Source organism: Rhinopithecus bieti, unplaced genomic scaffold (assembly GCF_001698545.2).
Source record: "Rhinopithecus bieti isolate Rb0 unplaced genomic scaffold, ASM169854v2 scaffold_41644, whole genome shotgun sequence".
In the NCBI taxonomy this organism is placed as follows: Eukaryota; Metazoa; Chordata; class Mammalia; order Primates; family Cercopithecidae; genus Rhinopithecus; species Rhinopithecus bieti.
The window spans coordinates 1,546,075-1,563,318 of NW_016817838.1; the positions used below are offsets into that span (position 1 = coordinate 1,546,075).

Consider the following 17,244-nt stretch of genomic DNA (forward strand, 5'->3'; position numbering starts at 1 on the left):
AAAAGCAAAAGCAAAAAGCAGTGTCTGACAGCTCAGCCTGTGGGTGCAAATCCAGGACCACTTCAGTGAAGGGCAGGAGCAAGAGGACAGCAACATTATGGAGCAGCATAACCCCAGGAATGACTCAAGAGGGGGCCCCGAGCTCACAGCCGATAGGGGTAACTACACAGCAAGAACAGGCACAAAGGGTCCAAGCCCTCAGGCTGAGGGAGCAGGGCAAGCTGAGCAGGTGAATGGTGGCCTTCCTCAAAACAAACAGACTCTGGGACAGAAGGCAGGGACCACTCTCATGCATTTTTGGATTCCCAGCACCCTGCCAGGAACCTGGCATGTAATAGGTCCTAACATATAAACACTACATAGTCATTAATTCAAAAAACAATAAGCACATCCATTATGTGCCACACTCTGTTCTTCGAGCTAAAAATATATCCACAAACAAAACAGATGGAAACTGCTGTCCTCACAGCGCTCATCATCTAGCAGGCAGAGACAAACAGCAAACATAGTAAATTATATAGGATGTGAAAAGGGGAGGGGTGCCATGGAAAAAAAATAGAGCCCGCTAAGGGAAGCGCTGGTGGTAGCCGGGGGTTGGGGTGAAGGGAGGAAGGAAGGGCCCAATGTTTTTTTTTTTCTTTGAGACAGAGTCTTGCTCTGTCACCAGGCTAGAGTGCAGTGGCTCAATCTCGGTTCACCGCAACCTCCGCCTCCCAGGTTCAAGTGATTCTCCTGCCTCAGCCTCCCCAGCCCGAGTAGCTGGGACTACAGGCATGTGCCACCACGCCCCACTAATTTTTGTATTTTTAGTAGAAACGAGGTTTCACCATGTTGGCCAGGATGGTCTCGATCTCTTGACCTTGTGATCCTCCTGCCTTGGTCTCCCAAAGTGTCGGGATTACAGGTGTGAGCCACAGTGCCCAGCTGGCCCAATGTTTTAAAAAGGGTGGTCAGGGTGGGCCTCACTGAGAAGGTGAGATTTGAGGCAAGGCTTGAAGGAAGTGGGAGTGTGCCATGAGACTATCTGAGAGGAATGTTCTAGACAAAGGGAGCAGCAGTACAAAGGTCCTGAGGCAGCAGCGTGCCTAGCGCATTCCAGGTTCATGTGGTGAGAGTGAAGTAAGCCAAGGGAAGAGCAGCAGGGGAGGAGGCCAGGAGGGACTGGAGGGCCACGTGACATATACCTGGCAGGATAATCGAGTCTGGCTTTGGCTTTTAAGGAGACTGGGAGCCACTGGAGAATTCAAAGCAGAGGAGTGAGAAGATCTCACTAAATTCCTAAAAGGATCACTCTGGCTGCTCTATGAAGAAAAGACTCTTTAGTGCTCGCTCTGGCAGCACATATACTAAAACTGGAACAACAGAGAGATAAGCACGGCCCTTGTACAAGGATAACATGCAAATTCGTTAAGCATTCCGTCTTTTTCAAAGAGAAATAAATAAATAATAATACCATGATTGAGGAAGCCAAAATAATAAATAAATAAATAAAATGACTCTTCAGTAAAGTTTCAGGATACCAAGCTGGTGTACAAAAATCAGTGGTGGTGATTTTTCTGGGTGCACTGGCTCATGCCTGTTAACACCAGCACTTTGGGAGGCTGAGGCAGGAGGATCGCCTGAGCCCAGGAGTTTGAGACCAGCCCAGGCAATAAAGTGAGACACTGTCTCTATAAAAAACTAATGAAGAAACAAACAAAAATACCAGTAGCATTTCTATACACCAATAACAATCAAGCTGAGAACCCAATCATGAATTAAATCCCATTTGTAATGGCCACAAAACACAAACACACACACACACACACACACACACACACACAACCTAGGAATACCTTTAACCAAGGATGTGAAAGATCTCTACAAAGAGAGCTACAAAATACTGATTAAAGAAATTGTAGATGACACAAACAAATGGAAAAAACATCCTACCCTCATGGAATGGAAGAATCAATGTTGTTAAAAATGACCATAATGCTCAAAGCAATTTACAGATTCAGTGCAATTCCTATTAAACTACCAATGTCATTTTTTACAGAATTAGAAAAAAAGTCCTTAAATTCATATGGAACCAAAAAAGAGCCTGTCAAAGCAATCCTAAGCAAAAAGAACAAAGCTGGAGGCATCACATGACCCAACTTCAAATTATACTACAAGGTTATAGTAACCAAAACAGCATGGTACTTGTATAAACACAGAAAAATAGATAAATGAAACAGAATAGAGAACCCAGAAATAAAGCCCTCATACCTACAACCAACTGATCTTTGTCAAAGTCAACAAAAATATATACATGGGGAAAAGATACCCTATTCAACAAATGGTGCTGGAAAAATTGGATAGCCATATGAAGAAGAATGAAACGGGACTCATATCTTTCAGCATATACAAAAATTAACTCAAGATGGATTAAAGACTTAAACATAAGACCTGAAACTACAAAATCCTAGAAGAAAATTCTTCTGGACATTGGCTCAGGTAAAGAATTTGTCCTTAAAAGCAAATGCAACAAAACCAAAAACAGACAAATGAGACTTAATTAAACTAAAAAGCTTCTGTACCACAAAAGAAACAATCAACAGAGTAAATAGACAACCTACAGAATGGAAGAAAATATTTCCGAACTATATATATCCAACAAAGGGCTAATATCCAGAATCTATAAGGAAAGGCTGGGTACGGTGGCTCACGCCTATAACCCCAGCACTTTGGGGTTATAGGCCAAGGCTGGTGGATCACTTGAGGTCAGGAGTTCGAGACCAGTCTGGCCAACATGGGGAAACTCTGTCTCTATTAAAAATACAAAAAAATTAGCCAGGTATGGTGGTGGGCACCCGTAATCCCAGCTACTCAGCAGGCTGAGGGAGGAGAGTCACTTGAACCTGGGGAGCAGAGGTCACAGTAAGCCGAGATCACACCACTGTACTCCAGCCTGGGTGGCAGAGCAAGACTTCGTCCCCTAAAAAAAGAAAAATCTACAAGGAACTCAAATAACTCAACAAGAAAAAAACCCACATAATCCCATTAAAAAGTAGGCGTTCTGCAGAAACTGGACTCAAAGAAAAAAGTGAACAAAGGACATGAATAGACATTTTTTTCAAAAGAAGACATACAAGTTTCCCACAAACATATAAAAAAAAAGTTCAACATCAGTAATCATCAGAGAAATGCAAATTAAAACCACAATGAGATACCACACCAGTCAGAATGGCCATTATTAAAAAGTCCAGAAACAATAAATGTTGGTGAGGATGTGGAGAAAAGGGAACGCTTATGCACTGTTGGTAGGAATGTAAATTAGTACAACTTCCATGGAAAACAGTATGGAGATTCCTCAGAGAACTAAAAATAGAACTACCATTTGATCCAGCAATCCCACTACTGGCTATCTACCCAAAGGGAAAGAAATAATTACACCAAAAAGATACCTGCATGCGTATGTTTATCACAGCACTAGTCACAACAGCAAAGATATGGAATCACCCTAAGTGCCCATCAACAGAAGATCTGATAAATAAAATCTGGTGTACAGATATACCATGGGATACGACTCAGTTATAAAAAAAAGAATGAAATCACGTTTTGCAGAAACGCAGGCCATTATCCCAGGTGAAATAACTCAGAAACAGAAAGTCAAATACCGAATGTTGTCACTTATAAGTGGGAGCTAAACGATGGGTACACACGGACATACAGAGCAGAAAAATAAGACACTGGAGACTCCAAAAAGTGGGTGGGTAGGAGAGGGGCGAGGGCTGAAAAATTACCTACTGGGTACAATGTTCACTATTCGGGTGATGGGTACACTAAAAGCCCAGACTTCACCACGTGCAATATAGTCATGTAAGAAAATTGCACTTGTACCCCCTACATTTATACAAATAAAAGACTGTGAGGGGGAGGGACTGGCAAGGGTGGCAGTGAGGAGACCAGTTAGGAAACCACTGCACTAATTTGGATGAGAGATGATTTGGACAGGATGGTAGCTGTGGGGTGGTGATAAGTGATTTGATTCCATGTGTATTTTGAAGGTAGAGCCAATAGGATTGCTTGAGGGACTGGGTGAGCAGCATGAGAGAAGAGACAAGGATGAAGACTTAGACCTGAGTAGAAGGATGGAGCTACTATTAACGAAGAAGGGAAAGAGTGCAGTTGAAATTTTTTTTTTTTTTTTTTGGTTACTTCTATTAAATGACTAAGCAGAGATGGGGAGCAGTGGCAGAGGGAGTACCCAGCATGGAGGTGGCATGGAAAGCCATGAGAAGAGGTCCAGGCACTGGGCCCTGCAAGCAGCACAGCTGATGGAAGAGACCCAAACATGGAGATAGGAGAAAGTCCACAGTGTGGATCTCCGAAGTGAAGATGGGTTTTCCCAGAGGAGGGGGCCATCAACTTCATCAGAAGCTGCAGAGAGTTCCAGAAGATGGGGAATGAGAACTATTGGAGCTAGCGTTGTGAAGGTCATTGGGGACCCTGACAATAGTGGTTTTGATGGAGCACTGTGATGCAAGCCTGGAGTGGGTTAAGAGGGAATGGGAAGAGTGGAATTAGAAAAAGCAAAGGCAGACGTTCTTTTGAGTTTTGCTGTGATGGGGAACAGGGAGATAGGTGGCAACTGCAGGGGATATTGAGGTCAAGAGAAAATTATTTTTTTCTGTGAGAAACTTCAGCATGAAATGAACCAGGAGAGAGGGAAAAATTGATGATCTAAAGTAAAGAGGGGCTGGGCATGGTGGCTCACGCTTATAATCCCAGCACTTTGGGTGGCCGAGGTGGGTGGATGACTTGAGGTCAGTAGTTTGAGTCCAGGCTGGCCAACATGGCAAAACTCCATCTCTACTAAAAATGCAAAAACTAGCTGGGCATGGTGGCAGGTGCCTGTAATCCCAGCTACTCGGGAGGCTGAGGCAGGAGAATCACTTGAACCTGGGAGCAGAGGTTGCAGTGTGCTGAGATGGCGGCTACTGCCTTCCAGCCTGGGCGACAGAGTGAAACTCTGTCCCAGATAGATAAATAAATAAATAAATAAATAAATAAATAAATAAAAGAAAGAGGGAAGAATCACTGGCGCAATCATGTTGAGCAGACAGAAGAGGATGGAATCTCGTGTTGGGGGGTTGGCCTTCATTAGGCAACTGAGGCAGGAACTCTAGAAACCAAAGGGAAAGCTGATTATATACAGGAAGGTGGGGAGAGGTGGTGTTGGGAGTCTGAGGAAGTGCTGGGTGCTTCCATTTTCTCGGTGAAGTGGGAGGCAAAGTTAACTGAGAGACAGGATAAGGGAAGAGGTGTGAGAGGTTTGAGGAGAAAGAAGGTGTGAAATAGTCTTCCAGGAGAGTGGGAGAGGAAAGTAGGTGCAGACAGGAGCTGCATGGAGTTAATATGAAGGAAGCACCAGTCTTCATAGAAGATCATATCCCCAGAGCAAACAAGTGCTCTCAGAAGGATTTTTTTCAGAGTGAGAGGTTCAGCTGAGCCACTTACAGCCTATTTTAGTTTCCCATGTGACAATGTACTGTGTGGCTACTAAAAGCTTTTCTCTCTTTGTAAAGCTAATTAGCCCAAGCCCAGACACTTGGCCTTTTTCTTTTCTTTTGAGACAGGGTCTCACTGTGTTACCCAGGGTGGAGTGCAGTGGCACAATCACAGTTTACTGCAGCTTCAACTTCCTAGGCTCAAGCAATCCTCCTGCCTCGGCCTCCTAAAATGCTGGGATTATAGACATGAGCCACTGTGCCCGACTTTTTCAGACTGCCTTATCCCTTATCACCCAGATTAGTGCAAGAACCTCCTACCTAAAAGCTCCCTGCCTCTCACCTTGCCCCATCCCATCCTCCACAATGCACCAGACTGCAAGCACAAGTCTAATCACGACATTCACCTGCTTAAAACCCACCAGGGGCTCCTGACAGCCTGTGGAATAACATTCAAACTCACTTCAGCAAATCCATGGGCGTCTTCATCTGGCTTCTGCTCACTTCTTTATCCTTGTCTTTCAACAATTCACTCTCCTGAGCTCCAGATACACTAAGCACAGTTTCCCAATCCTGACCAGGCCCACTCAAGCATTTGTGCCTTCTGTCCAGAAGACCCTCGCCCTTTCCTGCCTGTGAACCCTCTGCTAAGATTAAAGGCAAGCATTGTGTTGTCACGGAAGCCTCCTTTCCTAGCTGTTCTTCCTCTCCTGTCAAAGTTAGGCAACTGTCCTCCGTGTGGACAGTCTAAAGACTGAGTGCCTACTGTGGCCATGGAACTTATCACTCAGAGTCACCGCTGGCATAGTGAAGTGACTAAGGGCATGGGCCTTGGAACTGGCCAGTTTAGGTTACATATTGGCTTTGCCACTTGATAACCAGATAAGCTTGAAGAAATCATTTAATTTCCTATGCTTCGGTATAATCTCCTGTAAAATGGAGTTAAAAATAAAGGTATCTTCTGGAAAGGGCTGTCTCTAGAATTACCACGATAAAGTAGGAGCAGAAGGCCTGGCATAAAGTCCTCAACAATCTTCCTTCAGTCTAAGTGACTCCTACCCCATTTCCATGTCTGCTGGTCTCTAACAGTGAGTATCTTAGCTCAACGGGTATTGCTTTTAAAGGGAGCACAATCGTGCCATGGTGGGCTTCCTATCATCTTTCATCTTAAGCTTTTATAATGACATGGTGCCTATGAAGAGACAGGGAAAGAGGGCTGAGGACCAGGCAGTCAGGCACCATCAAAGTCTTGAGACATGGGTCCATTCCCTACTTGCCAGGTGATAAGAATGATGCCCTAAATCTCTTATTGACCCTAAGGTCTCAAAACACAGAATGGAATCAAGGCTCATGATGTGCAAGATGAAACGAACAGGCAGAAATAGAAAAATGAAAATTTACTTCCAAAAAGTCAATAAATGCATAAGACAGATGTGTTTTCAATGCAAACTCAATCCAGGCTAAGTTTGTTGTGCGCTTGTAAGGAATGTGAATGCACTCAGGTCATCCAACTAAAAGCCTAGTGTCCAGAGCACAGAGGCGGCCAGGCGCGATGGCTCACACCTGTAATCCCAGCACTTTGGGAGGCCGAGGCAGGTGGATCACTGGAGGTCAGGAGTTCAAAACCAGTCTGGCCAACGTGGCAAAACTCTGTCTCTACTAAAAATACAGAAAGTAGCTGGGTGTGGTGGTGCATGCCTGTAGTCCCAGCTAATTGGGAGGCTGAGGCAGGAGAATTGCTGGAGAATCGCTTGAAGCCAGGAGGTTGAGGTTGCAGTGAGCTGAGATTGCACCACTGCACTCCAGCCTGAGCAACAGAGTGAGACTCCATCTCAAACAAAACAAAACAGAGCACAGAAGCGACTGTCCAGGACAGCACCGGTCAGACCACATCTAACACATTATAGTCAAGTCAGGACACCACAGTTTATCTATTTATTTTATTTTTTGGAGACAGTATCACTCTATTGCCTAGGCTGGAGTGCAATGGCATGATCTTGGTGCACTGCAGTCTTGACCTCCCAGGCTCAAGTGATCCTTCCACCCCAGCCTCCCGAGTAGCTGGGACTATAGGCACATCCCACCACACCTGGCTAATTTTATTTATTTTTTTGTTGAGATGGGGTCTCACTATGTTGCCCAGGCTGGTCTCAAACCCGTGGCCTCAAGCGATCCTCCCATCTCAGCCTCCCAAAGTAGCTGGGATTACAGATGTAGCGATGACGCCCAGCTAGGGCACCACACTTCAGAAGGAGCACCAAAAAACAGTGACTCCAAAGGAAGGGGATAACAAATAGCAACACAGGGAACTGAGCAGGGAAAGGTGGAGGTACCACGAACATTTAGCTTAATAAACAGAACACTCAGAGAGGACCAGCATAGGTGACTTCAAATATCTAGGGAACTGCCAGGTGCCGTCTGAGGCTTTTCTGGGTAGCTCTTGAGGGGTTAATCTGGGCAAGTAGAGGGGGGTTACAAGTGGGAGATCTTGCTCTTAGGTTAAAGGCAAACCTTTGAAATTCAGGCAAGCCTGGTTCCTTTCTCATGGAAACTGCCCTGCACACAGCACCTGCTAAGGGATCAGAAAGGGACCTCTGATGCAGACAGCGTTGGAGCCTCGCTGGGACAGGGCTACAGTGTGTTCTGGCAGGCAAAGAGGAGCTGATACAATCAAATTGCCTCTCTTGAGAATCTATTCAAAGAAATAAAAAAAAAATACAGCAGTGAGCAGTGGGAGCTGAAGATGAAAGGATGCCACAAGCTAGAGGGAACACACTCTGAGTGGTTCAAGCTATGAGGAAGTAGAAATGGAATAAACAGCTGCTATCAGTGAGAGAAAAACCACAGAGCAGAAAAAAAAATGCATAATGGAACAAAGGAAAAGAGATGTCCTGAGAGGAAAACACAGAAACTGACCCCATGAGACAGACGGAAAGAAAAGTCAGTCCTGTCAGTCACCCTGATTTCTATAACTGCACTCCCACCCAGTCCAGGTGCACTCTCATAAACAAACTCCCCTTTTTTTCTCAAGCTGAGTTTGTGAGCCTCTAGTCTTTGTAACCAATAAAGCTTAATAAGAGGATGCCTCCTCTGGGTGGAAGCTGGACCACGGACCTCTGCAGGTCTGGCCCTTTAGCTGCTCTGTGACTGATGACATTATTCATAGTCCTTCCATGCTTTGTTTCTTTAAAACACTTCCATAAATTTAGCCCATTATCCTCATAAGCTCCCCTACAATGCAGAAAAGGTGGGTAATAATGAGTCCGAGTAAGGAGAGAGGTGGTGGAGTAGAGAGAGGTGAATACTCCATTTACAGGGAGGAAACCAAGGTTCAGAGAGGTTAAATGACTAGGCCAAAGTCATTCTGCAAGCAAGATAGTCAGAATCTCCAAACTTTCAGTTAAGTGTTTTTTCTTATTTATTTGTTTAATTGTTTATTTATTTAGAGACAAGGTCTTGCTCTGTTGCTCAGGCTGGAGTTCAGTGGTGCGATTATGGCTCACTGCAGCCTAGACCTCCTAGGCTTAACCAATCCTCCCACCATAGCCTCTCGAGTAGCTGGGACTATAGGTGTGTGCCACCACACCCAGCTAATTCGTTTTTTTTGTTTTTGTTTTTTTTTGGTAAAGATAGAGTCTCACTATGTTGCTCAGACTGGTCTCGAACTCCTGGCCCCAAGCCATCCTCCCACCTCAACCCCCAAAAGTGCTAGGATTACAGGCGTGAGCCACTGCAACTGGCCTTGTTTTTTCTGTAATTCTATGTAACTCTCTCCTTCACTCAGGTTTTCCACTTGCCATAAATCTCCTTCCCAGATCCCAGACACGTCAGATTTCACTCTGCTGCAAGGAAATCTAAGGGACCCCACGGTTGCCCCAAGAGCCCCAGTTTTCTCCTTACCGAGGTGCTTCTGCAGGAAGGCCAACATGGCCCGCACCATAACCTCCTGCCCTTCATAGGGGTCCAGGCTCCCACGGGTTTGAGTGGAGAAGAATTTACCAATCAAGTTGCCAGTCACGAAAGCAAAGTCAGTTTGACTCCGATGAACAGAACCACTAGGGGAAAAGAAAAACAACTGGCAGGGGTCTGGCGGCGAGGGCATACAGATGTGTGTTAGGCACCTACTATATGCAAGGTGCTTTTCATGCATTATCACACTTTATTTTCACAGCAACCTTGTAAGGGAAGTATTTTCCCCCTTGACAGAATCCAAGGAAAGAAACAATCTGCTTAGGGTCAGGTCATACAAGTAGTTGGGGGTGGAGTTAGTATTTGAAGCCAGATGTGCCTGGCTTCAAAGGTAGCTTGACCCCTAGACTACAATGCCTGGCAGTGCAGGGAAAAGGCTGAGCTAGCTGGAGCGGGGACAGGAGCAAGGAGGTGGGGTCTGTGGCACGTTGCGTTTCTATGTTACTATAATCTATTAGCTGCTGTGGCTTTTGCTGGGTGAATTTCAAACCATTCACAAAACAAATTAAGTTATTCTTCAGAACCGTACCACAGAGTGAAGAGGGAAAAGGAATTACTTGCCTTTATTTAAACAATCAGAAAAGTAAGAGTAAGTGCTTTGTAAAAGGGGGTTCCTGGGTTAGAACTTAAGTCCTTTGGCACTAAATACATTTAATTTGCAGGTAAAATCCTTACTAGGTTAATTTTGGGCTAAATTATTCATAACTGAATTCACTAGCAAATTCAGTGAGAGAAAGAGAATTTAAATGCTAAAGTATTTGATATCACAGAAAAACTGACTTTAAAAAAATGCATTAGTTAAGGCACACAAAAAGGTATATAGAATAATATATGGGATACTTGAGTATCCAGCACTCGGTTGAATAAATGATACCTTGCCAGGTGTTAAGTCCCCTGAGTGACCCCTTCCCAACTGGCCTCACGTCCCTTCCCTCCTGGTCACAATTATCCTGAATCTGACCTGGGGAAGCATTCAGGCAGTGTCCACTGCCATGAAACCTAACTGAAGGAGGAGGGGTGGCCCTAGGAAAGAGGGCCGGGACCAAGATGAGCAAGGGAAGAAGTCACCGGCCATGCTGCCGGCCCCAGTGCTCAAGGGCTCTAGATTTGGCATTTCAACTACCCAGTGACTCCAAAGGTCCACGGCATGCAGTCAACTTGTCATTCTGCTGAAATAGGAACCAGATGGATCCCTGAATCCTGTGTGCTGCTGGGCTCGACTGCAGGGCAAGAGCAGTCCGTGAGATCTCAGCCTGACATCTGTGGCTCAATATCACCTCCCACATGTGGAACATTTCTTAAAGTCACTAAAAATGTTTTTTTCCCTGGGAAAATGGCTCCCAAAAGGAAACCAACTGATAGTGCTGATGATGGAAGTGAAGAAAATGTGGCTTCTCTTGACCAGAATATAGATGGTTTATGGAAGACAACAGATGTTAACAGTGATCTGTGATTCTGGTATTCATGAAGGTCTCTAGAAATGTGTCTGGTGAATATCAAAGGTCTACCATATTCACACTCTTCCAATGACCCAATAAAATTCCCAAATGAGGCTAGCAATCTCTGGAACTCACCCAAACCCACACCACTTCCTTTCCAACACGCAATCCCATAATGCCCTTTTTCAGAAAGCACTAGGTAAATCCTGCCATAAAGTCAGATAAACTATGGAATAAGTCACTGTAGATGGAGCTTAGTGGAGAAGAAGGACAGACAGAAAATTCTAAATTCTTTGCAATTCAGGAAATATTCAGGTATCCTACTAATGGGTAGAAAGTTCTGGGTAATCCAGAAGTTAAGGGCGCCACAGCGAATGGCAAATGGAGAGGGCACTGGGATCACGACCTTGTGGTTTACTCACAGAACGGTTATGATCCTAGACTGTTCATGCTGGGCACATATCTTCTTCATCAAATTGACACTCTCCATTGTCTGGAATTTCTCAGTATTGATAAAGAACACAGGGCCTCGGGCCTTGGGGTAAAAGTCACGTTCCAGAGGAAACATCCAAGCATCCAGAGCCACTGCACACCTGGAACAGGACCAGACATTTGGAGTTGCCATGCGGAATCCCAGGCAAGAATAGTTAGGGTGCTGGAGGGGAGGGCGGAGTTCCTCCCTCTGGTGGGGTAAAGGCTCAGAAAGCCAGGAAGGGGGTACCAGGGCCCATGGCCTTCAGTTAGAATCTTAGATAGGGATCACTTTTACTTTTCACCAAAGATCCTTCTAGATTTTTTTTTTTTTTGGCTGGAGGGCAGTGGCGAGATCTCAGCTCACTGCAAGCTCCGCCTCCCGGGGTTCACGCCATTCTCAGCCTCCCGAGTAGCTGGGACTACAGGCGCCCGCCACTACGCCAGGCTAATTTTTTGTATCTTTATAGAGACGGGGTTTCACCATGTTAGCCACGATGGTCTCGATTTCCTGGTCTTGTGATCCGCCCGCCTCGGCCTCCCAAAGTGCTGGGATTACAGGCGTGAGCCACCGCACCCAGTCCTTCTAGATTTCAAACTCCCTGAGAACAAGGATCAGATCTCCCTCTTCTCCAGGATCTACTCTCAGGTGACTGACCTGAGTTTCATAGAATGGCACTTCATTCATTTAATTATTCATTCATTCAATATTCATTGAGTGTCTACTATGTGCTTTGGATATAGACATAAATGAGTGTTCTTGCTCTCAAGGAGCTCCCAGTCCAGCAGGGAAGACAGAACAGACAAGGTGGCAAAACAATATAACTTAGTGCCCCGATTGCACAAGGTTCTATGTGAGGTCAAGAAAAGCCTCCTTGGTGCCAACAGCAAAACCATGTCACCAAGGGCAATATTATGGCCTTAAGATTTAGCCATTTCCCTCCTCAGACCCCTGAAATGCTCCTCTATTCTTCTCTATCTCAATAAAGGACAATCATCTTCCACTCAAATAATAGATACATAAATGAAAAACCTTGGGCTGGGCATGATGGCTCATCCCGGTAATCCCAGCACTTTGGGAGGCTGAGGCAGGAGGATCACTTGAGCCCATGAGTTTAAGACTAGCCTGGGCAATAGAGCAAGACACCATCTCTTAAAAGAAAAATTAAAAAATTAGCAGGGCATGGTAGCATGTACCTGTAGTCCCAGCTATTTGAGAGGCTGAGGCAGCAGAATCACTTGAGCCTAGGAGGTTGAGGCTGCAGGGAGCTGACTGTACCACTGCACTCCAGCATAGGGCAATAGAGCAAGACCTTGTCTCAAAGGGAAAAAAATAAAACTAAAAACCTGGATTTCTTCTCTTTCCTTCACCTCCCACATGACCAAGTCCTGAAAACTCTAAAACATATCCTGACTCCAGTCACTTCTCTCCATCCCACTATCTCAATCCTGATGTAAATTTATCATCTCACACGTTGACTCTGAAACAGCATCTCTCTAATGAGCCTCTAGGCTTTCAGTCTTGTCCTGCTACAATCCATTCTTCACATAGTAGCCAGAAGGATCTTTTAAAATGTAAGACTGATATTTCTCTGTTGAAAATCTTCAACAGTTTCCCATCATACTTAGAATAAAATCTACACCTCCTTACCCTGGCCAAATGACCCCGTGATCTGGCCCCGGCTTCTCTTTCTGATCACAGCCTAAATTGCCTCCCCCTCACTTACTATGCTCCTTCCACCCTAACACAAAAAGCTTCTTTCCACCGCAGGGCCTTTGCATTAGCTATTCCTGCTGGCTGGAAAGATCTTCCTCTAGATCTTCACACAGCTGGCTTCTTTGCCTTTCCAGTCTTGGTTTCACTTTCTCAGAGACATATCAGCCTATTTTCTTTTCTCTGTTTTTCTTGAGACAGGGTCTTGCTCTATTGCCCAGGCTGAAAGTGGTGCGGTCAGCGCTCACTGTAGCCTCGAACTCCTGGGCTCAAGTGATCCCCCTGCCTCAGCCTTCAAAGTAGCTGGAACTACAGGCATGCACTATAACACTTGGCTAAGTTTTGTTTTTCCCTTTTTAAAATTTTTTATAGAGACGGGGTCTTGTGATGTTTCCGAGGCTGATCTCAAACTCTTGGCTTCAAGCAATCCTCCTGCCTCAGCCTCCCAAAGATCTGGGGTTACAGGAGTGAGCCATCATGCTCAGCCTTATTTTTCTTCATTGCACTTTGGTCACGGGGATTTTATTATCTGTTGGCTTTTTCACTAGTCTGTCTCCTCCTACAATAATATAATCCCATGAAATCAGAGATCTTGTTTTCTTGTTTAACCACTGAATCCTCAGTCCCTAAACAGTGCCAAGAATATAGTACTTGTGTAACAAATACTTGCTAAATGAATAAATGGTGTATGGAGCTAAGCACAGCAACACTACTAGGAAACTCACCGAAATTGGATCTCCTTGGCCAAAGCCAGAATAGCAGTGGCCCCTCCAAATGAATGTCCCATCACAGCCACACGGCTCATGTCAATGTTGCCCTGAGGAAAGCGGAGAACTTAGCCAAGTCAGAAACTCAGGACTGCTTCTTTAGGAATTCATCAGGAGCAAGAGGAAGAAATGTGATGCAATGAGGCCAAAGGCACAATACAGCAAGTGAGTCCACCAACACCACACTATCAAGAATCTCTTGCCTATGGAAGGGGCAACAGTCAAGCAATCCTTAGACTGAACAGCCTTGTGTAGGCAGGAATTGTGAAAACCATACTTTTCATGTTTACTTTTGTAATCTCACTACCTACCAATAGTGGACCAGGGTAGACATTCAAATATCTATGAATAGGCCAAGTGTGGTGGCTCATGCCTGTAATCCCAACACTCTGGGAGGCCAAGGCAGGCGGATTGCTTGAGCTTAGGAGTTTGAGACCAGCCAGGGCTCAAACATGGCAAAACCTTGTCTCTACAAAAAAGCACAAAAATTATCTGGGCATGGTGGTGTACACGTATGGTCCCAGCTACTCAGGAGGCTGAGATGAGAGGACTGCTTGAGCTCAGGAGGTTGAGGCTGCAGTGAGCCATGATTGCACCACTGCATTCCAGCCTGGGTTACAGAGTGAGACCCTGTCTCAAAAAAAAAAAAAAAAACCATCTATGAAGAAATGAATGGCTCAAAATGGTCAGATTTCACATTGACCCATCGGTTTATGAGCATGTTCAGAATAAGAGCCTCCTCCATCCTCCAGAACCTCCACCTTATAAACTGGTCCAAGGGTCCATGACACATGGACTGAACTGAGGGTGAAACAGGGATGCTCCTGCTGCCCATCCATTGTGCTCTGGAGCAAAGACTGCTTGTGCAGAAGCCAGTGCAGGTTCTCCTTCCTCTCTGGATATCTGTCGTGATTTTTATCCAAAGTCAAGGGAAGAGTGAGTCTGTGCACGCTAACATGCTCCGCACATATCTATTTCTGGTCATCCCCAGAAGCCTTCAGGGTATGGTTATATAAAAAGCCACTGCAGCTGCTTGCTAAGGGGCTCAGGAGGCCTCTCCAGGCTCTACGGCCCAGCCTCTGCTCTGAACTTTTGCTCTGCTCTCCCCAGTGTCTATTCCAAGGCTTTGTACCTAAATCCTCCCCCTTCACTCAGTACCTTCAGATCAGCATCTTGGTTGGATGGCCTCTTCAGCATTTAAAAAAAACAGGTTAATATATTCATATACCTCTAAAATCAGAGGTATACAAAGAAGTCTCCTACTTACCCTGTTTTTCTCTACATGGTTGCCCGCCACCTACCTCCAAACAGGTAACAGTTTCTTATGTGTCCCTGAGGAGATTGCTTATATTCATAAGTCAACATGAATATACACTTTCCCTCTTTTCATACACGTGGCGGTGTATCTTTTTGTACATAACAACATTAGTACATAAAGAGTTTCCACATCCTTTTTCACAGCGACTTGGCCATGGGACAGACAGCTAGCCGATCACCAAATCTTTTCCTCTTCTTCCTGATCTCATAGCTAAACTATTTCCCAGCGATTAGACAAGGACTTGTGATTGTTCTAGCCAACAGAATGTGAGCAAAAGTGCTATCTCTACTTCCAGACCTGGTCCATAAATTGTCTCATACAAACCTCTATGCCCTTTCCCATTCTGTTGGCTTAATGCAAACAACAAATTTGGGATTCACAAATTTTGTGAGAGGGTAGAGCCATAAGAAAGTATAAAAGAAGCAGGGATCCCTGAGTTGCCTCTTATACAGGAGCACCCATATTGAACTTTATGTAGGAGAGAAATACATTTCTACTGTGTTAAGCCACTGAAATGTGGGGTTTACACACTCTAGCAATTAGCATTAACCAAGCAAACACATCCACTGTCCCATAATTGAACCAGTTCCCTCACTGGTGAACGTTTAGATTACTATCAAACTTTTGCCATAACAAACAACACTGGAATGAATAACACTGTCCATCTATTATGCTGCATGTGTGCAGGTATTTATTTGTAGGATAAATTCCCCAAACTGGAAATTACTGGGTCAAAGAAACATATGCATTTGTACTGCTGATGATATCAATTGCCAAATGCTCTCCATGGGACGATTTGTGTTCTCACCAGCAATGTAGGAGAGTATCTACTTGCCCACAACTTTGTTAACAGAGTGAGTAATCAATTTTTGGATCTTACTCAATTTGATAGATGAAAATGTACTTAGCTTTTTTTTTTATGCTGTATTTCCCCCAGAAAGCTACCCTCTTAACTGATCTAACTGGACTGTAGCCTGCCATTTCCCAATTTTTTTTTTTTTTTGAGATAGAGTCTCACTTTGTCACCCAGGCTGCAGTGCAGTGGCACAATCTTGGCTCACTGCAACCTGCACCTCCTAGGCTCAAGGTCAAGCGATTCTCGTGCTTCAGCTTCCCGAGTAGCTGGAACTATAGGCACATGTCACCACGCCCAGCTAAATTTTTTTTTTTTTTGAGATGGAGTTTTGCTCTTGTTGCTCAGGCTAAGTGGTCTCAGCTCACTGCAATCTCCACCTCCCAGGTACAAGCAAGTCTCCTGCCTCCGCCTCCCAAGTAGCTGGGATCACAGGTGCCTGCCACCACGCCCAGCTAAGTTTTTTGTATTTTTAGTAGAGATGGGGTTTCACCATATTGGCCAGGCTGGTCTCGAACTCCTGACCTCAGGTGGTCAGGCTGCCTCAGCCTCCCAAAGTGCTGGGATTATAGGCATGAGCCACCACACCCGGCTTGAATTTTGTATTTTTACTAGAGATGGGGTTTCGCCATGTTGACCAGGCTGGTATTGAACTCCTGGGCTCAAGTGATCCATCTGACTCAGCCTCCCAAACTGTTGGGATTACAGACGTGAGCCTGGCTTCCCAGTGCCTTTCTCAGGCTCACAAGCATGCAGGCCCGGACCTCAGTGTCTAGGGCACCTCTGACTCTCATGCAGGTTGATGACATGAACACTGTAGTTGGTAAAGCACTATAGATTCCAGGGTCTGTCTTACCTACTGGGCATGCAGGTAGATTGCTTCTTCCTGGAGGATATTACCAAAGCCTTTAAAATATACATTCTAAAGGCCGGGCACGGTGGCTCAAGCCTGTAATCCCAGCACTTTGGGAGGCCGAGAAGGGCGGATCACGAGGTCAGGAGATCGAGACCATCCTGGCTAACATGGTAAAACCCCGTCTCTACTAAAAAATACAAAAAACTAGCCGGGCGAGGTGGCGGGCGCCTGTAGTCCCAGCTACTTGGGAGGCTGAGGCAGGAGAATGGCGTGAACCCGGGAGGTGGAGCTTGCAGTGAGCTGAGATCCGGCCACTGCATTCCAGCCTGGGCGATAGAGCGAGACTCCGTCTCAAAAAAAATAAAATAAAATAAATAAAATAT

At 45.2% G+C, this 17,244-nt stretch overlaps 1 protein-coding gene across 1 annotated transcript in view; it reads right to left on the reverse strand.

Annotated features, from left to right (window-relative positions):
• Positions 1 to 17,244, reverse strand: part of PAFAH2 (platelet activating factor acetylhydrolase 2) — a 63,325-nt gene that overhangs the window by 21,499 nt on the left and 24,582 nt on the right. Inside the window, exons 9-11 of the mRNA XM_017856196.1 lie at positions 13,793 to 13,884; positions 11,305 to 11,475; positions 9,375 to 9,529 (exon numbers count right to left, since the gene is read on the reverse strand). Coding sequence (XP_017711685.1) covers positions 9,375 to 9,529; positions 11,305 to 11,475; positions 13,793 to 13,884 — 418 coding nt within the window. The remainder of the gene's footprint in view (positions 1 to 9,374; positions 9,530 to 11,304; positions 11,476 to 13,792; positions 13,885 to 17,244) is intronic.